Source organism: Kogia breviceps, chromosome 12 (assembly GCF_026419965.1).
Source record: "Kogia breviceps isolate mKogBre1 chromosome 12, mKogBre1 haplotype 1, whole genome shotgun sequence".
In the NCBI taxonomy this organism is placed as follows: domain Eukaryota; kingdom Metazoa; phylum Chordata; class Mammalia; order Artiodactyla; family Physeteridae; genus Kogia; species Kogia breviceps.
In genome coordinates this window covers 59567973-59594495 of record NC_081321.1, presented here as the reverse complement: position 1 = coordinate 59594495, position 26523 = coordinate 59567973, and the positions used below count along the sequence as shown (strand labels likewise).

General features: G+C 35.7%; 1 protein-coding gene across 1 annotated transcript in view; it reads right to left on the bottom strand.

Annotated features, from left to right (window-relative positions):
* TRHDE (thyrotropin releasing hormone degrading enzyme) overlaps window positions 1-26523 on the bottom strand; it is a 430192-nt gene that overhangs the window by 94561 nt on the left and 309108 nt on the right. Inside the window, exons 8-10 of the mRNA XM_059082402.2 lie at window positions 19174-19239; window positions 18307-18494; window positions 13049-13137 (exon numbers count right to left, since the gene is read on the bottom strand). Of these exons, the coding sequence (XP_058938385.1) occupies window positions 13049-13137; window positions 18307-18494; window positions 19174-19239 (343 nt within the window). The remainder of the gene's footprint in view (window positions 1-13048; window positions 13138-18306; window positions 18495-19173; window positions 19240-26523) is intronic.

Below are 26523 nucleotides of genomic sequence, written 5' to 3'. Positions count from 1 at the left end.
TACTATTTAATGTCCACTCTGTTCCAGGCACAGTGCAAGGAATTAAGGTTATAATGCCTTCCCAGACTTCACAGTTAAGGATACAGACAGAACAAGTCAGCAAACAAAGAGTAAATACAGAGTGTGGTAAGTGTTATCAAATAAACCAACACGTTGCTATAAATATTGGCAATAACAAAGTTTTTATTACTTCCTACATCATAAAGGGCATATGGTTGATGTAGCAATTATTATGTACAAGTACATGCACCTGGGGTTAGTCAGCCAGTGCAGTGGAGAGCAGAGCCTGGATTAGGGATGAAGTACATCTGGGTTCAAACCCTGACAGTGTGGATCCTTTGTTAAATAATAAAAATAATTACTTTTCTCTCCAAAAAAAAAAAAAAAAAAAAAAGAAATGAGGCTCAGACAGGTTAATTGAATTGTCTGAGACGGTGCATCTCAGGTATCCTGACTTCCATGCCCTTTTTACCACGTATACTCTGTTGATACAAGATGGTATAACATTTTTATTGTATATGATACTGTATACATTTTCATATTCTTATATTAATTTGAAAAAGGGGGAAATAACTTGAGAAACAAGAATTATAAAAGGAGTACGAAAACGTCTTGTAAAATTTTCCTATATATAAATGTTTGAACTTACGCCACTGATCGTCTTTTGTCCTCGGTAGAACTTATAAAGTAGAGGCCAAGTAATGGCATTTTAGGCCCCTTCTAATTCTATGATTCAGTGGCAGAAGGGGATAGTTTTCTTAGTTTGAAATTTTACCCAGCTTAATCTGTGGTACTTAGGAAAATAAATCTGTCAGATATTGCTCTAAAATATTTATAGCTTCCCAAGTCTCTGATACTTTATATCTGCAGGTTTTTTAAAAATTTAATGTGCTTATCCACACAATTTCTGTGACGCTTTAGAAGGTCACCCAATTTTACAGATGTAAAAATAAAAAACAATCATCTAGAAAATGATATTTAAAAAACAAGTCCTGAAAAAAAAAAAAAGTCCGCATAAAGAGAGATTTTAGTTAATCATGTCTGAATTCACTGTAGAAAAATTGATTGAAATATTGAGGATATTGTTTCTCTTGAGCAACCCTAACTCTGTCTTCAGGAATAAGATTTTTATAGCAAAACATATTTAAATTGTTATTGAATTCACATAGGTTAAGAACAAGTTTAATCATTTTCATCTAAGAAGTGATTATTATTTAAAGAAATTACAATATTAAAGGATTGGGTTTAATATACGAACACATGATTAAACTTTTTACAATTTTGAAATGGGCATCAATTTCTATGATATTAAATCTGTTTTTTAAAGTTCCTTCCTCCTGACATTTTAGATAGATGGCATAACTTAACTTCATGTGATGCACTTGGTTCTAGTTTTTTGAACTTTTGAATTCAACAATGCATAGGTAGAGTAGAGACCAAGTAAAATAGGAAAACAATCCCTACACCATCTATGTAGTCTGAGAAGAAAAAGAAAGGCAGGCATCTATTGTTTTTCAGTATTCTATTATTAAATTAATAACTAAAACCTGAAGGTTATTACTGTTCATGAAAATTTTTACACCTTTGTTATAAATGAAATCTTTGGAGAAATGATTCCCTGAAAGGCATTCTAATAGATTTTTAAATACCTTTTTCTTTCTACTTAATTATATCTCTAAAATGTTCATCAAATTAACTAACGGCAAGCAATGAATTTTAAAGAGATCTTTTTCAATAGCCTAATGAGGTACAGTATGTGATGAGTACCATAATAAAAAGTACAGAAGTTATATTTCAAGTGTTCATAATAACAATTAAAATTTATATTTAGAATATATCCAAAATGGCACAAGACTTAGATTATATCAAGGCACAAAGTAGTTGTCATTTTATATTACTTTATATCTATATATTTTATCCTTCCTTTTGGAATAAAAAGAGAAAGGATATCAGATCTTTCTACTCAATGTTGACTGGTTGCAAAACAATCAGAATTTAAAACAAATAAAAAAGTGAACCAGGGTAACAAGGGTAACAGTGTGAAACAAATTCAGGTATAATAACACATAATAGTTTTCTCACTGGACTCTTGTGAGAATCAAATTAGATAATGCTCTGTAGAGATTATAGAGAACCATTCCTGTGTATCCAGTGGCAAAGTGTCAAAACTGACAGATCTGCAAAGTAACCTACCAAAGTATTAAAGTCTTGTGTGTGTGTGTGTGTGTGTGTGTGTGTGTGTGTTGTAAATAAACTTAGAAAAGAAAATCAAGCTCCTAAGACACTTACAGCAAGTTATTTCTCAAACCTTAATTTTCTCATTTGTAAGAGAGGACTAAAAAAAATGCTCTCTTTAAAGGCTTGTAACTTTCATATGAGCCAATATTTAAGGAAAGCGTTATACTATTATGCCGTTTTTAAAGTTTACTTCAAATTTGCAGCATCAATTTCCCTTTTATTTTAAGTTTCTTCTATCCTAACATTTTTAAAACATCTTTATTGGAGTATATTTGCTTTACAAAGGTGTGTTAGTTTCTGCTGTATAACAGAGTAAATCAGCTATACGTATACATATATCCCTATATCCCCTCCCTCTTGCGTCTCCCTCCAAGCCTCCCTATCCCACCCCTCTAGGTGGTCACAAAGCACTGAGCTGATCTCCCTGTGCTATGCGGCTACTTCCCACTAGCTATCTATTTTACATCTGGTAGTGTATATGTGTCCATGCCACTCTCTCACTCGTCCCAGCTTACCCTTCCCCCTCCTGGTGTCCTCAAGTCCATTCTCTACATCTGCTTATTTATTCCTGTCCTGTCCCTAAATTCTTCAGAACCATTTTTTCTTTAGATTCCATATATATGTGTTAGCATATGGTATTTTTTTCTCATTCTGACTTACAACACTATGTATGACAGACTCTAGGTCCATCCACCTCACTACAAATAACTCAATTTCATTTCTTTTTATGGCTGAGTAATATTCCATTGTATATATGTGCCACATCTTCTTTATCCATTGCTCTGTCGTTGGACACTTAGATTGCTTCCATGTCCTGGCTATTGTAAATAGTGCTGCAATGAACATTGTGGTATATGACTTTTTGAATTATGGTTTTCTCAGGGTATATGCCCAGTAGTGGGATTGCTGGGTCATATGGTACTTCTATTTATAGTTTTTTAAGAAACCTCCATACTGTTCTCCATAGTGGCTGTACCAATTTACATTCCCACCAACAGTGCACGAGGGTTCCCTTTTCGCCACACCCTCTCCAGCATTTATTCTTTGTAGATTTTTTGATGACAGCCATTCTGACTGGTGCGAGGTGATACTTCATTGCAGTTTAGATTTACATTTCTGTAATGATTCGTGATGTTGGGCATCCTTTCATGTGTTTGTTGGAAATCTGTATATCTTCTTTGGAGACATGTCTACTTAGATCTTTGGCCCATTTTTGGACTGCATTGTTTGTTTTTTTGATATTGAGCTGCATGAGCTGCTTGTATATTTTGGAGATTAATCCTTTGGCAGTTGCTTCATTTGCAAATATTTTCTCCCATTCTGAGGGTTATCTTCTGCTCTCGTTTATGGTTTCCTTTACTGTGCAAAAGCTTTTAAGTTTCATTAGGTCACATTTGTTTATTTTTTAAAATTTCCATTTCTATAGGAGGTGGGTCAAAAAGGGTCTTGCTGTGATTTATATCATAGAGTGCTCTGCCTATGTTTTCCTCTACAAGTTTGATAGTGTCTGGCCTTACATTTAGGTCTTTGACCCATTTTGAGTTTATTTTTGTGTATGGTGTTAGGGAGTGTTCTAATTTCATACTTTTACATGTAGCTGTCCAGTTTTACCAGCACCACTTATTGAAGAGGCTGTCTTTTCTCCATTGTATATTCTTGCCGCCTTTATCAAAGATAAAGTGACCATATGTGCATGGGTTTATCTCTGGGCTTTCTGTCTTGTTCCATTGATCTATATTTCTGTTTCTGTGCCAGTACCATACTGTCTTGATTGCTGTAGCATTTTAGTGTAGTCTGAGTCTGGAAGCCTGATTCCTCTAGCTCCGTTTTTCTTTCTCAAGATTGCTTTGGCTATTGGGGGGTCTTTTGTGTTTCCATACAAATTGTGAAATTTTTTGTTCTAGTTCTGTGAAAAATGCCATTGGTAGTTTGATAGGGATTGCACTGAATCTGTAAATTGCTTTGGGTAGTATAGTCATTTTCACAATGTTGATTCTTCCAATCCAAGAACATGGTATATCTCTCCATCTGTTTGTATCATCTTTAATTTCTTTCACCAGTGTCCTATAGTTTTCTGCATACAGGTCTTTTGTCTCCTTAGGTAGGTTTATTCCTAGGTATTTTATTCTTTATTGTTGCAATGGTAAATGGGAATGTTTCCGTAATTTCACTTTCAGATTTTTCACCATTAGTGTATAGGAATGCAAGAGATTTCTGTGCATTAATTTTGTATCCTGCTACTTTACCAAATTCATTGATTAGCTCTAGTAGTTTTCTGATACCATCTTTAGGATTCTCTATGTATAGTATCATGTCATCTGCAAACAGTGACAGCTTTACTTCATTTCGATTTGGCTTCCTTTTATTTCTTTTTTGTCTCTGATCGCTGTGGCTAAAACTTCCAAAGCTATGTTGAATAATAGTGGTGAGAGTGGGCAATCTTGTCTTGTTCCTGATCTTAGTGGAAATGGTTTCAGTTTTTCACCATTGAGAATGATGTTGGCTGTGGGTTTGTCATATATGGCCTTTATTATGTTGAGGAAGTTCCCTCTATGCCTACTTTCTGGAGGGTTTTTCATCATAAATTGGTGTTGAATTTTGTCGAAAGCTTTTTCTGCATCTATTGAGATGATCATATGGTTTTTCTCCTTTAATTTGTTAATATGGTTTACCACATGGATAGATTTGCATACATTGAAGAATCCTTGCATTCCTGGGATAAACTGCACTTGATCATGGTGTATGATCCTTTTAATGTGCTGTTGGATTCTGTTTGCTAGTATTTTGTTGAGGATTTTTGCATCTATGTTCATCAGTGATATTGGCCTGTAGTTTTCTTTTTTTGTGACATTTTTGTCTGGTTTTGATATCAGGATGATGTGGCCTCGTAGAATGAGTTTGGGAGTGTTCCTCCCTCAGCTATATTTTGGAAGAGTTTGAGAAGGATAGGTGTTAGCTCTTCTCTAAATGTTTGATGGAATTTGCCTGTGAAGCCATCTGGTCCTAGGCTTTTGTTTGTTCAAAGGTTTTTAATCACAGTCTCAATTTCAGTGCTTGTGATTGGTCTGTTTATATTTTCTATTTCTTCCTTGTTCAGTCTAAGAAGGTTGTGCTTTTCTAAGAATTTGTCCATTTCTTCCAGGTTTTCCATTTTATTGGCATAGAGTTGCCTGTAGTAATCCCTCTTGATACTTTGTATTTCTGCAGTATCAGTTTTTCCTTTTCCTTTTTCATTTTCAATTCTATTGATTTGTGTCTTCTCCCTTTTTTTCTTGATGAGTCTGGCTAATGGCTTATCAATTTTATCTTCCCAAAGAACCAGGTTTTAGTTTTATTGATCTTTGCTATTGTTTCCTTCATTTCTTTTTCATTTATTTCTGCTCTGATTTTATGATTTCTTTCCTTCTGCTAACTTTGGCATTTTTTGTTCTTCTTTCTCTAATTGCTTTAGGTGTAAGGTTAGGTTGTTTATTTGAGACATTTCTTGTTTCTTGAGGTAGGATTTTATTGCTATAAACTTCGCTCTTAGAACTGCTTTTGCTGCATCCCATACATTTTGGATCATTGTGTTTTCATTGTCATTTATTTCTAGTTATTTCTTTTTTTATTATTATTATTCTTTTGCAGTACACAGGCCTCTCACTGTTGTGGCCTCTCCCGTTGTGAAGCACAGGCTCCAGACACGCAGGCTTAGTGGCCATGGCTCACGGGCCCAGCCGCTCCGCAGCATGTGGGATCTTCCCAGACTGGGGCACGAACCCGTGTCCCCTGCATCGGCAGGCGGACTCTCAGCCACGGCGCCACCAGGGAAGCCCCTCTAGTTATTTTTTGATTTCCTCTTTATTTCTTCAGTGATCTCTTGGTTATTTAGTAGTGTATTGTTTAGCCTCCATGTGTTTGTATTTTTTACATATTTTTCCTGTAACTGATATCTAATCTCATAGAGTGGTGGTCGGAAAAGATACTTGATATGATTTCAATTTTCTTAAATTTACCATGGCTTGATTTGTGACCCAGGATATGATCTATCCTGGAGAATGTTCTCTGAGCACTTGAGAAGAATGTGTATTCTGTTGTTTTTGGATGGAATGTCCTATAAATATAAATTAAGGCCATCTTGTTTAATGTGTCATTTAAAGCTTGTGTTTCCTTATTTATTTTCATTTTGGATGATCTGTCCATTGGTAGAAGTGTGGTGATAAAGTCCCCTACTATTATTGTGTTACTGTCAATTTTCTTTTTTATGTCTGTTAGCATTTGCTTTATGTATTGAGGTACTCCTATGTTGGGTGCATAAATATTTACAATTGTTATATCTGCCTCTTGGATTGATCGCTTGATCATTATGTAGTGTTCTTCTTTGTCTCTTGTAATAGTCTTTACTTTAAAATCTATTTTGTCTGATATGAGAATTGCTACTCCAGCTTTCTTTTGATTTCCATTTGCATGGAATATCTTTTTCCATCCCCTCACTGTATGTCAGTCTGTATGTGTCCCTAGGTCTGAAGTGGGTCTCTTGTAGACAGCATATATACAGGTCTTGTTTTTGTATCCATTCAGCCAGTTTACGTCTTTTGGATGGAGCATTTAATCCATTTACATTTAAGGTAATTATCAATATGTATGATCCTATTACCATTTCTCAGTTGTTCTGTGTTTGTTATTGTAGGTCTTTTCCTTCTCTTGTGTTTCCTGCCTAGAGGAGTTCCTTTAGCATTTGTTGTAAACTCGTTTGGTGGTGCTGAATTCCCTTAGCTTTTGCTTATCTGTAAAGGTCTTAATTTCTCCATCGAATCTGAATGAGATCCTTGCTGGGCAGAGTAATCTTGGTTGTAGGCTTTTCCCTTTCATCACCTTAAATATGACCTGCCACTCCCTTCTGGCTTGCAGAGTTTCTGCTGAGAAATCAGCTGTTAACCTTATGCAGATTCCCTTGTATGTTATTTGTTGTTTTTCCCTTGCTGCTTTTAATATTTTTTCTTTGTATTTTATTTTTGGTAGTTTGATTAATATGTGTCTTGGCTTGTTTCTCCTTGGATTTACCCTCTTTGGGACTGTGCACTTCCTGGACTTGACTGACTATTTTGTTTCCCATATTAGGGAAGTTTTCAACTATAATCCCTTCAAATATTTTCTCAGACCTTTTCTTTGTCTCTTCTTCTTCTGGGACACCTACAATTCAAATGTTGGTATGTTTAATGTTGTCCCAGAGCTCTCTGAGACTGTTCTCCATTCTTTTCATTCTTTTTTCTTTATTCTGCTCTGCAGTAGTTATTTCCACCATTTTAACTCCAGGTCACTTATCCGTTCTTCTGCCTCAGTTATTCTGCTATTGATTCCTTCTAGAGAATTTTAAATTTCATTTATTGTGCTGTTCATCATTGTTTGTTTGCTCTTTAGTTCTTCTAGGTCCTTGTTAAATATTTCTTGTATTTTCTCCATTCTATTTCCAGGATTTTGGATCATCTTTCCTATCATTATTCTGAATTCTTTTTCAGGTAGACTGTCTATTTTCTCTTCATTTGTTTGGTCTGGTTGGTTTTTACCTTGCTCCTTCATCTGCTGTGTATTTCTCTGTCTTCCATTTTGCTTAACTTACTGCATTTGGGGTCTCCTTGTCATCGGCTGCAGTTCATAGTTCCCATTGTTTTTTGTGTCTGTCCCCAGTGGGTAAGGTTGGGTCAACGGGTTGTGTAGGCTTCCTGGTGGAGGGGACTGGTGACTGTGTTCTGGTGGATGAGGCTGGATCTTGCCTTTCTGGTGGGCAGAGCTGCATCTGGTGGTGTGTTTTGGGGTGTCTGTGAACTTATCATTTTAGGCAGCCTCTCTGCTTACAGGTGGGGTTGTGTTCCTGTCTTCCTAGTTGTTTGGCATGGGGTGTCCAGCACTGTAGCTTGCTGGTCATTGAGTGGAGCTGGGTTTTAGCTTTGAGATGGAGATCTATGGGAGATGTTTTGCCGTTTGATATTACATGGGACTGGTAGGTTTCTGGTGGACCAGTGTCTTGATCTTGGCTCTCCCACCTAAGAGTCTCAGGCCTGACACCCGGCTGGAGCACCAAGACCCTGTCAGGCACAGAGCTCAGAAGAAAAGGGAGAAAAAAAAGGAAGGAAAGAAAGAAATATATATATATATATATATATATATATAATAAAGTTATTAAAATAATATATATATAATAAAAAATAAAAAACAAAAGAAAAAAGAGAGCAACAAAACCATTAAACAAATCCACCAATGATAACAAGTGCAAAGAAATATACTAAAAAAAAAAAAAAAGAAAAGAAGGACAGACAGAATCCTAGGACAAATGGTAAAAGCAAAGCTATACAGACAAAATCACACAGAGAAGCACACACATACACACTCAAAAAGAGAAAAAGGAAAAAAAAAAAAATATATATATATATATATATTAAAGGTAAAAGGAAGAGAGCAACCCAGTCAATAAAGAAGTCTACCAATGATAATAAACTCTAAATACTAAACTAAGATAAACATAAAACCAGAAAGAAATTAGATGCAGAAAGCAAACCTCAAGTCTACAGTTGCTCCCAAAGTCCACCGCCTCAATTTTGGGATGATTCATTGTCTATTCAGGTATTCCACTGATGCAGGGTACATCAAGTTGATTGTGGAGATTTAATCCGCTGCTCCTGAGGCTGCTGGGAGAGATTTCCCTTTCTCTTCTTTGTTCGCACAGCTCCCGGGGTTCAGCTTTGGATTTGGCCCCACCTCTGCATGTAGGTTGCTTGAGGGCATCTGTTCTTCGCTCAGACAGGACAGGGTTAAAGGAGCAGCTGATTCGGGGCTCTGGCTCACTCAGGCCGGAGGGAGGGAGGGGTACAGATGCGGGGCGAGCCTGTGGTGGCAGAGGCCGGTGTGATGTTGCAGCAGCCTGAGGCGCACCATGCGTTCTCCCGGGGAAGTTGTCCCTGGATCCCGGGACCCTGGCAGTGGAGGGTTGCACAGGCTCCCAGGAGGGGAGGTGTGGACAGTGACCTGTGCTCGCACACAGGCTTCTTGGTGGCGGCAGCAGCAGCCTTAACATCTCATGCCCGTCTCTGGAGTCCGTGCTGATAGCTGCGGCTCGCACCCATCTCTGGAGCTCCTTTAAGCAGCGCGCTTAATCCCCTCTCCTCACGCACCCTGAAGCAATGGTCTCTTGGCTCTTATGCAAGTCCAGACATTTCCCCGGACTCCCTCCTGCATAGCTGTGGTGCACTAGCCCCCTTCAGGCTGTGTTCACGCCGCCAGTCGTCTCCCTGGGATCCAACCGAAGCCCGAGCCTCAGCTCCCAGCACCCGCCCGCCCCAGCGGGTGAGCAGACAAGCCTCTCGGGCTGGTGTGTGCTGGTCAGCATCGATCCTGTGTGCGGGAGTCTCTCCACTTTGCTCTCTGCAACCCTGTTGCTGAGCTCTCCTCCATGGTTCTGAAGCTTCCCCACCCCACCCCACACCTGTCTCTGTCAGTGAAGGACCTTCCTAGTGTGTGGAAACCTTTCCTCCTTCACAGCTCCCTCCCACTGGTGTGGGTCCCTCCCCTATTCTTTTTTTTTTTTTTTGCAGTACACGGGCCTCTCACTGTTGTGGCCTCTTCCATTGTGGAGCGCAGGCTCCTGATGCACAGGCTCAGCGGCCATGGCTCATGGGCCCAGCCACTCTGCGGCACGTGGGATCTTCCCGGACCGGGGCACGAACCCATGTCCGTTGCATCGGCAGGCGGACTCTCAACCACTGCACCACCAGGGAAGCCCCCGTCCCTATTCTTTTGTCTCCGTTTTTCCTTTTTCTTTTGCCCTACTGAGGTACGTGGGGAGTTTCTTGCCTTTGGGGAAGTCTGAGGTCTTCTGCCAGCGTTCAGCAGGTGTTCTGTAGGAGTTGTTCCACATGTAGATGTATTTGTCAGTAGGAAGGTGATCTCCACGTCTTACTACTCTGCCATCTTGAAGGTCCTCTCTTTTCCTAACATTTGGCATTAAATTTATTCCCTTCCATTGCACCTTAATTAATAGCCAGTCAACATGCAGGCTACTACATATATGAATGTCTGCATTCTCAGCAGTTTCTTAGTAAAAACAAGAGACAAATCCTTTTACCTACTTTCAATAATTTAGAAATTTGTTTTAAAACAATTTTTAGACTAAAATTATCTGTGCCTTAACTTGGAATTAATTAGATAATCATCTGACACAACAAAAAATTGAAGTGTCAAGAGCATTTAATGATTCAAATAAAATTCATACTTTATATTGTTCACCAGTGACTTGACCTTAGTATCATGTGACATCAAATTGATATTACTGATAATGAAAAATTATAAAAACATTGATCTGATCGTTATAAGTAAAAGGTGAAATTTTTTATATATGTTGATAAGAATTGATCAGAATATTTTCTAACTGTTTCTATGAAGAAACATTTTCCATTACTATTAGTTGACTATATTTTGAAAAAAAGGGGATCTAAAAGGAGACAAATTTAACAATCTTTTATTTTTCCTAATCCTTGCCTGTTGTCAGTTTTCTCTTTGTCATCAGAATGAAGGAGTTTGAGACAGAACTAAATACATTTAGAACGAGTCTAGACAGGGAAAATAGAAAGGTTGCCTCTCTTTTAAGTCCCACTTAGAAATTCTTCCAGATTTATGTATTCATAAAATTTTCAAGAAACATTTACTTCGTATGAACATTCCACGCAAAAGCCTTAACATTTCAACTAAGATAATGTTTATCAACCAGAAGACTCTGCTATGATTTAATGAAATATGACACATTACATTCTGCAGGTTGCACACTACACAACTTTGGGGTGAGGGAGTGTGCAATATCACAGTCCATGTAAATATCATCTCCCAGAGTTATGCACTGCACAAACTATGCAGCTGTGTATAACACCTAAATGTATTACCATAGGGGACATTTTAGGCAAACATACGGTTTGAAATATCATGTTGTTATTATTCCCGATTAATAATAAAAGACTGTAAATAAAAGCAACCTCTCAAATACAACCTGTTGCCATTGGTCAAGAAAAGACATGACAGTAATAACCTAAAATGGAGTATAATCTGCTTCACTATGCTGTACACGTAAAACTGATATAATGTTGTAAATCAACCAAACTTCAATAAAAACAAAGAAAAAAAAGAAAAGCCATGATACTATTCTAGATACTCTGCGTGGAATAAGCGTATAACTTGAATAACAGTAGAGACATAACTAGGGAGTTATAGAGGAAATGGACCTGGGAAAAGTATTCAAGAAGAAACAGACTTGCCCTGAATCCCTGCATTGTCTAAAAGTGAAAGTTGGGGCTGATCCTGATATTTGATCAGTGTCTTTGAACTTTTTAAGTTCCCATTTTCATTCTACCTTCCAGTGAGAAATGTTTTATATCTGAAAACTGTTCTATTTAGTGTTCCTAGCAATCCTATGGAGAGATGACTTCATTCTAATAGCTGAATCATTACAATGGAAGCTCACTGCTTTCACTCATCATTTCATAATAAATTATGTAGATAAATAAAACAACTACATGAAGATAAAGAGAAGTATAAAGACAATAGAGTAAGTATGAATTCAGAGTCATGGTATAAAAACTAATTTGAAGCAATGAAAAGAATAGATTATAGTAAGCAATTTTAAGGAGAAACACCAATACATTTTAAAGTAAGCATTTCAATGCATCACATTACATATGAATGTTTCACACACAATGTATATAAATGAAAGCACATATTTTCACAATATGTGATGATGTGTTAAAACTACTACAACATGAAAATTTGAATAAAACTTCAACTGGCAAAACAAGTGTTTATATTTCTGGTAAGCAGATTAGATTCTGCTGTGAGACCTTTTTCTTATATGTATGTGTGTATGTATTTTAAGCACTTACATCTCCCTAATAGGAGCAAGACTGAGGAGAAGAAACAATATTTTCGTTGTTTATTTATACTTCACCTTACTTCAAAAAAAGATTTGTGGTTGTTTAAATTATGCTTACAAAATAGCAAGAAAACATAAAGTAGCAGAATGTGAGAAAGGAGTAAGAAAAACAAAATGTGGACATACTTAACCATTTAAATCTAAATGAAATGTTACATAAAAGATGATAATTGGCTTTTTCTTTAATTCAATGGAAAACAGAAATAAAAGAGACCTGTTTCACACTCTAGTATGAAGCATTTAGATTGGATTCAAGAAATAGCTTTCTGACAGTGAATTGAAATAGGTAACTATCTTATTTGAAGATATTTAGAAATAGAATAGAATCTCATCTTTCTCTGCTCCTTGAGAGTTGACCCTACCTAAGGGATGGTTTCATGACCTAGCAAGCCTCTCCCTTCTGGCCCTATAATTATCTAATTCTACAGAGAATATTGCCTCACCCATTCTTTAAAGAGCCAGTCTGGTAAAGAGAAGATAACTGGAAAATGGAATTTTAAAATGTGGCCTGTGTTTCAGTATCTGGCATACTGTTCTGTTGGGAGTTACGACTGTAACTCTATTACATTCGGGATTATAAAATGGTACAGTTTAAAGCAGTTAAGATTAGTACTACAAATACTTAGATTTAAATTTTCTCTTTACCATCAAAGACACAAATAAATTTAATAATTATATCAGAGGACTGAAATTAGACTATGTAGAAACTATACTATATTATACTTAAATTTATAGAGGTAATTTCTCTATATTCTCTGTCTAATTTGTCTTTATTCACATTTTTATAACAGCTGATACAAGAGGTTAAGTTGCTAAACAATTATCTGAAACCAAATTCTCAGGGGAGAATATATTTTTTACCTGATTTGTTAGACACCCAAATAATTGCTTCTGAAGACACATGGCTTCTATTTCCTACCACAATAGTTAATGGGATCTGCCACAGGTAACTGCAAAATAAAAGAGAAACTTTAAGAATAAAAATGGTTATAACAAACAAACATTTCCTATACACCTCCTATGTGATTTTTCTTATTCTCTTTAGGAGAATTTTTTAAATTCCCCAGTCAGAAATGTAAGGAATAGGCCAAGAAGATGAATTCATTTTTTCAATGTCACTAAGCAGACTTGGCCTCTAAGAGTTTTAATTTCAGCACAAAAGGTGGACTACTAACAAAGCAATTTATCTTGGAAAAAAAGATTTGCATTTTACATGAGGAATATAAAAAGTAACTAAAATCTGTACATCTGAGCTGCACCATATATTGAGTAAAGTCTTAAAATAACTCCTTTCTACTTGATTCTGCATTAGATTAATGCCCGTTCCAGTGGTTTCATGCATTTATATTTTAACATTCTCCTCATTTACTTGTTTAACTATTTTTAAAAAACACCTTTGTCAGATTGTATAGAAAGGATAATACAGCACAGATAAAGTTATTCAGCAAAGTAGGGACAAAAAGCAAAACTGATCAGATCCCCCTAAAATCCAGATCAATGCAAAGAACACCACGGGACACAATGCTTTGTTTTCTGAAATGGAATTTCCAAATTGATGTGTGAAATCAACCACCAATGTGCAGGGATCAGTCATGAGTCTCAGCTATTAAAGAGAAGCGTTTTCTAGAACATGACTCTTTATAGGATAAAAATTTAGGCCTAAACTTGTACATGAAGTAATATCAATTTAACCTCAAATGAGCAACCGGAGATAAATTGGATAGTCTTCCAATAAAATCCAATGACTACATTTTGTTCCCCTAAAATATAGCCAGGTTATGTTAACCAATTATTGTACCATTAGCAACAGGGATAGTCAACAATATGCAGTATGAGAAAAATATTTCTGACCTGAAAACTATAAGAATGCTCTATGAGCTCAGTAACTATGGGAGTTAATGGAGAATTGAGAGTTTTTCAGGGAACATGTCTGGGGCTATGTAACTAAAACTAGAATGAATATGTCTTTTGATGGGGGAGGACATCTCCATATCTGTCATATGGAATTTGATTATTATTTTATCATTTCATGTCTCCCATTCACAATAATCAGAATTTAGTAATAGCAGAAATCCAAATGGAAGACTGGAAGAAATTCCTAGTGTTATACCAACTGCTATCTCCAACATAGAAAGTTAATATTTTTAAGATTCTAAATTTTAAAAGTATATGCTATACTTAATCAGACAAACATTTTTGAGTCCCAGCTATGTGGAGACATGCTGCTATACTGAATGGACTCCGGACAATTGATCAGGAAATAAACAACCTATTGTAGCAAAACAGGTGTTGTTTGTAGGGTAGACACTGGTGAATGCCAAACCATGTACACTCTTTAACAAATATCCCCAAGCTCATAACATGATACCAAGAATATGCCACAAGTATTTAATAATGGATTTACTGTTAGGAGGATAGAGAATTTATATAATAAATTTATATATAAATATATATAGCTGTTCTCTAAAAATAATGAATCTTTCTGATTAACTGAAATTATTAGGTAAGAGACAACAGTGCCTGACTCTGCATCTGATTCTCGAATTAAAATATGAACTCATTTTTGTGTACCTAAGATCTTTCAAAAGCCTGGAAATGAAATGCTTCCATAAATTGCTATTGAAATGGATTGAGTGAGATTGAACTGAAGTAAAATAAAAGGAACTATTTCAGTCTATAATAAGACAGAGATTAACTTTATGAAATTGATTATTTTAGTACAGATCGTCTATATTGAGTTGGGGCAACTAAATTTTGAAGGCAAATAAATATCAGTTAAAGGGCCAGAAATATATAAAATTGAAGATGTTTAAAACTCTTCAGGGATAAATGTGTCTTTTTTGTAGCGTGATCATAAAATGTTTATGAAATAGTATTTGCCCCTAATATAAACATACTTATAATTTTACATTTATTTAAACTGTATCCTTCTAAATAATGAAACTAGAAATTACAATAAAAATTGATATGTTTTGATTTTGAGTTTTAGCAAAAGTCTCTATAGTCAAGAAGGAGAGATTCACATCAATACCTGCATTGTTGCTTACAGACAATTCCACATACAAGAAACTTCCTAAATGGCAGACACTGTACTGTATAGCAATGTTCAGATGCAAAAAAAGAAGTTAACTTTAAGGTATTGTGATACAAACGTTAGGGCATTTTGTAAAACTTTTAAAATACCCTCTATATTTTTCCTAAGAATGTTTTTGGCCTCTGTTCTGTGTGTGGGGGGGGTGGGGGGGGGTGGCTGTGTATGTATGTATACACAAAATCTATACATTGTCACAAAGACCAAGCACATCTGAAGTTTATACTATTTCTGAATTGCTATACTATCAATACTATACAAGTTATTTTCCTTAACTTTCCAAACAACACATATTTGATCTTTCCACCAATTTCATTTTTAAGATCAAAGAAAGCATGGCAATTATGTTGCTTTATGATTACAACTTAAAAGGCTAGAAGACCCTAAACACTGTGGGTGAAAAGCTCTGCGTGGTGTGCTGTAAAAAAATCCAAAACTGCAGTGAGTTATGTTAAAAAAAGAAACTAGAAAAAAGAACCTGTGAAATTAAATTGTGCCCCCGCCCCTTAAGTTTAACTTGAATTTTAGTAATCTCATTTTAAGAAGAAAAAACCAAAAACAATGCACTTCAAAAGACCCTCAAGATATTTTTAATTTAACAGTCCCTGGGACTACCTCTCTTCATCGTAGGTCACATTTTTATAATAAAGCAATGTTTATTCTAATGATTATGTTAAGGTAGAAAAGCATAGGTGCTTATTTTAGCTGGAGTGAAAAACTTTTTAAAAAATGGTACCAATATTAGTGAAGCATTAATGTAGACACCATGAAAAATGGTTCCAAGGTTGCTATCATCGGACCCAAAACAAAAGGAGATAAATATAATTCTCTGTAGCACAGGACTCCAAGAAGCTCCATACGTATAGGAGACATTACTGAACATTACAATGTATTAACTTTATAAAGAAAAAAAAGCCACACAAATTCACAATTTCCCAAATACCAAAATGCTAGCAAGTATTTTTACTCACTTTCACATATCGACTAACTTCATGCAATTATTATATAAAGATCTTTCCTTTCTACGCTGTAATATAGCTACCACATATGAAAAATATGATTACTATATACATTAAAATGTTCTAGGCATGTTGTAGTGATATTCCAGTGTCCTCTACAAAATTGAAGACAAAGAATTGATTATACTGTCACAGAAAATATCCACAATTCATGGGTTTCCTGGCATAAATGGGTACTATGTTTTACTGCATTAACTATTTGCAGTATATGGTAAAGATCTAAGAAGGTTACAGACAAAGGGCAAATAGAATTGGTATTGAAGCTTTGACCACAATGTTACAGTGAATTAAATTATCAATAATATAAAACTGAATACTAAAATTTCAACTGCAAACTTCATTATTTCAAACGATATAAAATAAATTTTGAGACTGATGGAATGCCATGCATTATCTCACTCAATATTTTCTATGCCAAGTTCTCAGCATTCAAAACCATTCATATGATTTTATGACTCCAGCAAAAGCAAAGGTCCGTAAAAGCTTTGTATAGGTATATATACCTATACAGCCTGGGAGAAAGTCTTCCTTTAAAGAGTCAGACTTGCGGCCGATACATCTGGCTCGTATTATAGGCTGACAGCGTATTTTTGTTCAAAATGTGTTCTGTCATCTGCACGTCCTTTATGTTTTTCTCCATCAGTGATGCTTGTGTAAGAATGATCATTCTCAAAGGCAAGGCCTGAATCCCTCTAACTTTGCCAGAGTCAAGTAGTTTTTATGTACTTCCTGACAAGGCCAGGGTTGATCCCTAAGCAGGTTTCACCTGGGGCCAGACGGTGGTTGACCAGAAGCAGTGTTTGGCAGCTGTGAGGAATCCAGGCTGGGTGAAGGGTTGACAGTCAGATCCTGACAGTGTGGCAGGATAATACCCTGTATTCCACAGGTGCAAACAGTTAGATTACAGGGGGCAGCCTGCTGAAGGACAGTGTATATAATGAGCAGGAGATTTATGACTATACTTTCTTAAGTGGGTTCCCAATTTAGTCACCAGAAAACATTCATGAATTTCTCAGTCACTTCTACTTGGAGTAGAAGTATCTTGGAGCTACTCTCCTTAGGTATGATTTTCATTCCTCTTAGAGATAACAAAGAAAGCTTAATGCATGCTTCACATATCCTAGATACTGATGGATGATAAAATCAGATTCCTAATATTCCAAATGGGAGACAGCAGGACCAGTCTAATCCCAACCCCTCATTTTATTTATAAATTTTGACCTCCATCCCTCCGTATCCTGCTCCCAACCTCTCATCCGGATATCTTAGAAAAAAATAAAATGAAATGATTTAAATTCTATCTTTCCTTGGCTCAGCTTTCATAAAGCACAAAAGAGTGGGAAAACATGAACTAGGAAAGAATCACTACATGCTGAATTTTCAGTAACTAAGTAAGAATTTCAATTAAAAGTTAAAGTAACAACAAGTCAAATTCTATGTATGCTGTGTTAATGGTTTTTAAACACTAAAAGTGAGGGAAGAGAATGTATTTTGATACTAATTGGCATTGATACTTAGACCATTTTAAATGGATCTAGTTTGAGTTCCTCTGGCTCAGACACTATTTAGTCTGGTTGTGGGTTTTTGTTTGTTTAACTAGTCTTTCTGGATTGTTAGTTTCTGTTCTTGTCTATTCTACAAATCTCAGTTTTCTCAATACCATTTAATCCACTTCAAAGTATTTTAACTTTCTTAAATTTAATTCAACAAACATTTACAGGGAAAAGTAAAAAAAAATCACACATTATTGTTTTAGATGACTATGATAATTTAAATCCTGTCTTCTTAAACAAAATAACTTTAGCATGCTGCCACCTTGATAGTTAAAATATCTGGAAATGGAAGTAAAAGAGGGTTCAAAATGAAAATACCATAGGTAAATAAAGAAATGAAAACTATATTTCGAGTACTTTTCATAATTCTGTTATCAATTCTTTTTAAAATGTTAAAATGCAAAGTGAAACATAAAAAACAAAAACAATTTTTTCACATAAACAACAGAGTTGTACCTGTTATTTTGAGGTGCATGTGCTCTTGTTTTAGCACTGATGTCATAAATAAAATGTTGCTGGGTAATTATTATTCTATTTTCTGCTGTTGTATTTCCCAAGATGGTGATAACAGGATAACCCATCTGGAGTGTCCACTGATCCATTACTTCTTGTATATTTACATACTTCCCATTCCTTTTTAAAGCCTTTATAACCAAAATTGTATAAATTAATTTTGTAAACATAAACTATAAACATAATTAACATTAAACCATTTTCATATTTACTTTTATGATTTACTTAAGTATGAAAACATTTAAAATCGGTGAAACTAATACGTGTTAGTAAAATTAATCTTCTTGCCTTAGCTTAAGCTTCATGCATATATATATATATATATACATATATATATATATATACATAGAAATAAAAACTTTATTAACATTAAAGTTTTTACGTAATGGAAGATAAAATATATTTTATTGTTAAAGCAAGTACTTGCAGCATCTTTAAGCATCCCCAGTATGTCTAGTATTAAACTTAAATACTTGTTATTCACTTATAGAGAAAAAATTCTTTACCATCCATATTTCACTCAAACATGAATATCTGATACCCTATTAAAATTATATTTCAGAAGTATTATCATGTTTGAAAGCAGGCAAGGTATCTTTTTTACTACCATTGTAGCTGAATTAATTTTAAACCTCATTATCCTTATAATATAATATAAACATCAAATATAAAACAAGAACGCAATATCAAGAAAAGGGAAATATAAAAAGTAAAGACAAACCATCAGTGCCAATAAAAGTTATGAATGTTTTATAACTCAATTCAAATATTTAAGAAGAGGCTTTGGCTTTCAAGCTTCCTATACTTTACCTCTGATAGTGTATTCCAGAGATCATTTCTGGCTGCATTGCCATACTTATGAATAGTTAAGTAATCCTACAAAGAATATAAAATTATAATTACAATTCAAAGGCTAAGCAATTTCCAGTAAACACATTTATTTCTCAATTCGGTTAACCATTTCCATTTGCTGGAACTGCCTTAACACAAAGATGAAGACGTACAAAAAAGGTGAAGAATCTCATTTTAAAATATTCAAAGAGATTGAACTATAGCATATTTCTTAATTAAATCGTAAAACAATACTAATCTCTTAAAATTTATTTTCATAGCCATAATCACTTCTTATGGATTTCCAGGGTCAAAGATCTTCCTCTAATTTAGCAAGACAAACTCAGGCAATTTTGAAGAAACTACCTCTGCAATGAAATATTTAGGGGAAACTTTTTCATCAGGCTTTCATGCTGAAGTGTTGAAAAAAATATCTTGTTTTATGGAAAAAGGAAAAAAACAACCTGACTGATATATACTGATGTGAAGAGAGATTGTTTTGCCAAAAAGGTGATGATTATCTCCACAACTTGTCCAGTTTCCTGTCTCTCTGCAAAGGACAGGCTGCCTAATACAAAAATGATACATACATATTTCCATGAGCTTGAAACACATATTAATATCTAATAAGAAAAGGTCAATCCTAAGTTTATGTAATATTTTTAAGCTTAGGACTTCACATTTCCCATTTTCAATCATTAGTAGTTTATCGTACATACTTTCTGATTCGTGTCTGTTCCCTTCTAAGAAGCGTGGTTTATGTCACTGTGAATGTGTTATTTAGTTATGGCTACTGGGCATGTTTTTTTCTGATTCCAAAGTGGAAAAACCTATAGAAAACATTGTTTTATATTATGAAACAGTGTCCCCTCCTTCATCTGAAATTCCATTATCTCTACAACACCTAGGTAGTAGACAAAATCTTAATTTACGTCATAGTACTAAAACTGAAAAAATTTTGCTGACTCCTTTCAGTACTTTATGTAGAGTGGAATACTTTGGGGATAATTAAAGTTGGGGAAGCAAATTTTCTGAAATACAAATTGTAGCACCTGTGACAGATTCAGCTTTCTTGGTAACTCACAGCACAGCAAATGGCAACTCCCACTTAATCAGACTCCTAGAGATGTAGCACTCAACACTAACTTAGCAACCACAAATTCATCGTCGTCATCAGGTGTTAGGAATAACTTTACTGAAAAAATACAAGCCTGAATGACCAATCTGAATCCTAACTTTGGCTTTGAACATGCCACATGAGGCATTTCCAATTAGAACTCAAGGACCAGGATTTAAATCAGCTATTACAGATTTAGTTGTCAGAATTATTTTTTATGCTTGGTTAGCACTTAAGTGAATAAATTTGGGGAAAATAGGAATTATGAAACATAAATTTAATTTTAAGTAAATAATCATAATGCCATAATGATAAAGTTTTAATTTTAGAACTATTTATTATTGGATTCTGTTTATGTATAGTGCTGCTAGGATAATCCAAAAGAGGGAACAAAGGAATACTACATAGACCTTGAAAGGTCCAATACATAACTACAGGTTTCTCTTCACAGACAGATCATAAAAATCCAACGGTTCATGATATGAGTTGATCTTGGCCCAATACTGATCATCAACTTGAGCTCTTGGTTCCCTCCCCTATTCAGAATAAAGTTCAAATTTACTTTTCAAGCAGGCTGAAATGGCAATTATCCAAGTTTAGGAAGGCGCTCCAACTTGTCTACCTCAGTATTCAGGGCAGATCGCATGCCTTCTTGGACTCCTAGCAGCCCCAGTTTTCAGGTGTTACTGGAATCCTACATATGTCACCTCTTTTCTCTGTTACAAAACTCAAATGGTTTCCTTAGTTATTTTAGCCTTCCTCTTGCACAAATATAGTCATATTTTGAATTGAGGAAATTTTGCTTTGTCTTTGTAGAATTACAAAACCACTTAAAAGAATAGTGAGTGTGGTTTTTTGATGATCAATAATTTATTTATTTGTCCATTCCACAAAATGTATGGTGCACTTTGCATGTGTCAGGCAGCTTACCAGGTGCTGGGGCAACAGTGGTGGAGAAAAGTTTACTGAGAATAACTAGAAATACTGAGATGCGATTTGTGTAGGAAGGTTTCTGTGACTGAAACTGGGGAAGTCTTGGTACAATAACCACTTGATAAGATGAGTCAAATATTTGGTATGAGACTGAATAAGAAGATTTTAAGTTCTGGTCAAACCTACAAGTCAATGAATATGGACATGGCTGGAGTTATTAACCTGAAATGAAAATTTATATTTATGTGTATGAAAGTCAATCAGCAGTAGATCTGACATAATATAAAGTAGAAGAATGATTTAATATTAACACTGTAAAGAGAATTGTGGGTTCTTTATACAGAGTATTTCAGAAACAGTAGAGTTGTTGAAGAGTAAAACAAAGATGACCACTAGAATATTCTTAAGGAACAAAACCAACAATATAAACTGATTAAAAGTTAAAAGCAGGGGCTTCCCTGGTGGCGCTGTGGTTAAGAATCGCCTGCCAATGCAGGGCACACAGGTTCAAGCCCTGGTCCGGGAAGATCCCACATGCCTCGAAGCAGCTAAGCCAGTGCGCCACAACTACTGAGCCTGCGTGCCACAACTACTAAAGCCTGCGCACCTAGAGCCTGTGCTCTGCAACAAGAAAAGCCACTGCAATAAGCCCACACACCACAACAAAGAGTAGTCCCTGCTCACCGCAACTAAAGAAAGCCCGTGCGCAGCAACGAAGACCCAGTGCAGCCAAATAAATTTATTTTTAAAAAAGTTAAAAGCATGTTAAGCAAAAGTATATTCTCATACATAAAGTGCAGGAATGGGAATCTGACTGTCTTTGTTCAAATCCATACTCCAACACTCCCTAGTTGTATGATCTCTGGCAAATCACTTAACCTGTTTGTGCCTGTCTTCACATCTAGAAAATAAGGATAATAAAAGTACCTGCTGCACAGAACTTTTCCGAGAAATAAATGATTTAATATCTGTACAGTGTTAAAAAGTGAAGAGTGCTTAACACAGTAATGCCTATTCAATAGACAGTAGCTGCTATAATCTTATTAATCATTTCAGGTTACAGGTTGGAAAACTGAGTAACAAAAGCAAAAGCATCATTAATGATAATAATTAAAGAACATAGTACATGAAAACAATATTTGCCTCCCTTTTGGCACTGTGTAAGTTGCTTTATATTTTATTTCATTCAATCCCAAGATGACATTTATGAGTTAGATGTTATCATCAACACTTAATAAATCAAAACACTGGAACTCAGAGACTCCAGCCCATGTCCAAACCCCATTATCTGTGCACACAACTGCTGACCCAAATCCAATATCTACGAGATGACACACAGGTGACTAAGAGTCATGTTCAAAGCTGAACTCATTGTCCTTCCCTATATCAGCTCCTTTTGGGAGCCCTTCCCCAGGGTTGACCCTTCCATCCACCTCAACCAAGGAGTCATCTCTGATGCCTTTCTCTCCCTTTCCACCACATTCAGGTTATGATCCACATCCTAAATAGCCCCCTAATATTCCCCCTTCCTTTTAGCTGTTTGACAGCCACTCTACAGTATTTTGCCCAGATGACTACTACTGCTACTACTTCTGCTTTGTCCCTTTCAAATCTAATCTCTTTCACACAGTCATGCATGAATACTTTTCATCAAATATACATAAGAATCCCTGCTGCCTTCAGAATATAGTCCTAACATACCTCAGTGTAACTTAAAGGTCTCCCTCATGGCCTGGTCCCTCTGTACCTCTCCAATCTCATCTATTACTTTGTTGGCCCCCTGCCTCAACTTAACCATTTTCAACTTTCTTGCAGATGTCTAATGCATATTTTCTCCCTTTTCTAGTTCTCTGCACAAACAGTTCTCTACACACTCTTATCTCCTTTGCCCATTTAAATTCAATTCAATCTCCAGGACTCAAGTTTGCATGTCCTTCGGGAATCCTTTCTTGTCCATTCTTACCCCCTTCCTAATTCTGAGTTAAGCACCCCTCTTCTATTCTTACATGCTTCACCATATAAGAGCAATTATCACACTGTTATAGTTGCCTATTTACTAGTTTGACTGCCCACATAGTCTGTAAACTCCATGAGAGTGAGGACCCCGTGATTCCTGTTTACCATCATTCCTGTTTAACCATCATCTATGTGCCCAGCCTGGTATCCAGTAGATGCTCAATATATTTGTGTGATTTCTGACTTTCCTTATGCAATATGCCTTTCTGCTGACAGCTGACAATGCAGTAAAGAGAGATTTCTTGTACCTATCATGTTCCCCCTAAATGTCATATTTAAATGCTAAATACTTAATTTATTATTTCACTGAGTTATTTGTCGGATATATAACTGGCAATGATATACGCAATTGGCCCTGATGTCATCAAAAGACTGTAAACTATTGGGTATGAGACCGTTTTTTGTTTAACTTTCTTTGCTAACAAGTGACACGGTTCATAACATTTTATATATAAAAGCCAATGGGACTAATAAAGACAAGGGGAAAAGTAACAAGTGAGCTGAGGAAGTAAAGCACTATTATCTTTTAAGATTTATGTGGAAATAATTATGGAATACTTGCTCTACTATTAGCGAGCCCTTCAGCATGTTGAAACAGAGGATCAACCATATAAATGGTTTATTCCTCAGGACACAGAGGGACAGTTTGATAAAAATCAAAGAGGTATGGACTGGCTTGTATGTGTTCATCTGCAAATAACAAAAAATCCACCCTGGGATAACTTTTTAAATAAGATTTATTCTTTCCTACTATAAGAAGGTAAGATAGAGCCGCAGCTCTTTTCCTATGGAATTCTTTTGGCCCCATCTTTACTTAAGTTTTGGCTTTATCCTCAGCTTTGGGGCTAGATGGCTGTAGCAATCCCACGCATTCAGATGTAACATCGCACAGAGGAGAATATGGAATTTTTTCCTGAGAATCTCTTTTTAAGAATCAGAAAAAACTCTCCCTCAAATCCTACATCAAACTCCCCATGTTTCCCATTTAGCCAAATTCTATCATGTGCTCTAACCAAAATCTGTTAGTGAAATTTTTGGGGGGGACTGCACAAGTCAGGACCCAGTCCTATGAAGTATATGATTATATAGAGGAGGATGAGAATCCAAACAAAACCAAAATTTGGTTTATAAGAAAGAAGAGGAGACTAGCGTATGGGTAGACCACCAACAGTGTTTTCTCCAATGAGAAAAGGGATGCAAGTCCAGGCCTCAGTGACACTGGGAAGCAGGATCCTTTCTACTTACAAGAATAGTCTGGGAAATGCCAGGTAAATCGAGCATTGATTTTTCTGACTATGTGACAAGAAGTTTGAAGCAAGCGTTTAAAATATTGTTCCTTTCTGTTAAGAAATATTAAGAATAAGAATAATTGTACCTCAAAATATTTGTACTGGGCATTTGTCATTCTTTTGGCTTTCTGGTATTTAAACACCAGTTTTACATGAGGGCTATAACTCATCATGGAATCTTAGCGGAAAGTGAGGGCTCTCTCACTTGAAATGGAAGGGACAAAATTCTAAATCCTCTCCACTCTCCCTGTCAGCTAAAACATGGACACAAGGGGATACTTCATCCAAGGACTGTTAATCCTACAGGATCAATGCAAAGGAGCAGCAATCACTGAAATTACATTCCCTGTAATGGTGACACTGAGGGTCCAGATACAGCCATGCTAATGGCAGCAACTGAACCAGCCAGTACTATGACATGACCTCGGCTAGGTTTCTTAATTTCTGAGTCTCCTTTAATTCCTATTATCTGTTTTGTAAACCTGATTCTCCACACTTCCCAATGATTCCAAGGACTGCCCTACATCCTTCCAAAAATTTCCTTTTTGCTTAATTTAGTCAGAGTTTGCTTCTGTTGCTTGCAACCCAAAATCCTGACTGATACAACACTAATGGGTGATACAAAACAAAGACGTCTTACATTTTTTTGGTTTCCTCAGCAAGAAAAATAGAAACAATGTCTCAGGACTTATGCAAAACGTAAAACAAAGAACACCCAGTTCTATTTAGTAAATCAACTGGGCTTTTATATTATTAGGTATGGAGGAAAGAGGTGGATAGTTTAAAAAAAAAGAGGCAGATAAGAAGGTTGGCAAAAAAGATATGAAAGTTCCACAGAGAGGAGTGCACAGAGAGTGACAAGAATAAAAAATAAAACTCTGCAAAACTTGCGTCTTAAACAAAGCTTCTAGAGCAGAGGCTTTTAAATTGGAAACTATAAGGTCTAAAATTAAATATTTGTGTGGGCATTATTAGGGTAAAGTGATCTTAAAGGGATCCATGGACAACAACAAAAGCAGATTAAAAGCTGCCAGATCACAGCGATGTCACACAAGGGTTGGATAAAACCCATTTGAAGCCTGGCCGTGCATTTCAGAGGGTGTTTCTACATTCCCTGACCTTGGGAAACAGACGTAAAAGACTAAAACAGTGACAGATGACCAACTAAAACACAAGAAAGCTAGGCTATAGATCAAAATTTTATTTTTGTTAATACCTGAATACTGGTTGGAGATTATGAAATTAAGTAAAAACAAGCAGCCAAGTACTGAAAAAGCATTATGCAAAATAAAAGAATGTTTACATTTTAATTCTACTAGATAAGAACCAAGGATAAAAGGAATAAATAATTATTAAATTTTTATTATTAAATTATAACAAGTTTCCAAGGAGGAAATCCAGTAAAATAGAAACCATTACCAAACATTTTGAGGTACAGCAGTTTCTGACCACAGGATACAATAAAAAAGAGGTGGAATTTAGGAAGGAAAGTTGTTTGAATAGCTACGATGATAATAGTTGAAAAGTCAGTTACATCATTGTTTGCAGGCCATTTTGATTTTTTAAATGTGTGTTTAACGTAAATTTACTTTCAGAAGTTGCTTACTTAGATATAGGAATATTCAGATATTTCCATAGGAACAAAAGGGCATTTCACACGTTTTAAAAATCCATTACTCCACCTAATGAGTGTAAATTTTGTAAAATCAGTATACTTTCTTAAAGGGCTGTGAAATATGCCAGAAAATTTTAAATCAAAACAACCTGCTAGCCTATGAAAGATTTTTTTTTGTCCGTTTGCCTGAAATTACAGACAATGGCGTATTCTCTCTTCAGTTCTGTTTTCGCCTTTTATTTAGCAATTATAGATCATACCATCAATGCCCCAACATGCAGAAGCATCACCAGAGGCACAATATTGCCACTGTTGAATTTGTACTCCATCCCAGAACAACCTGACAGGGTCCTACACCT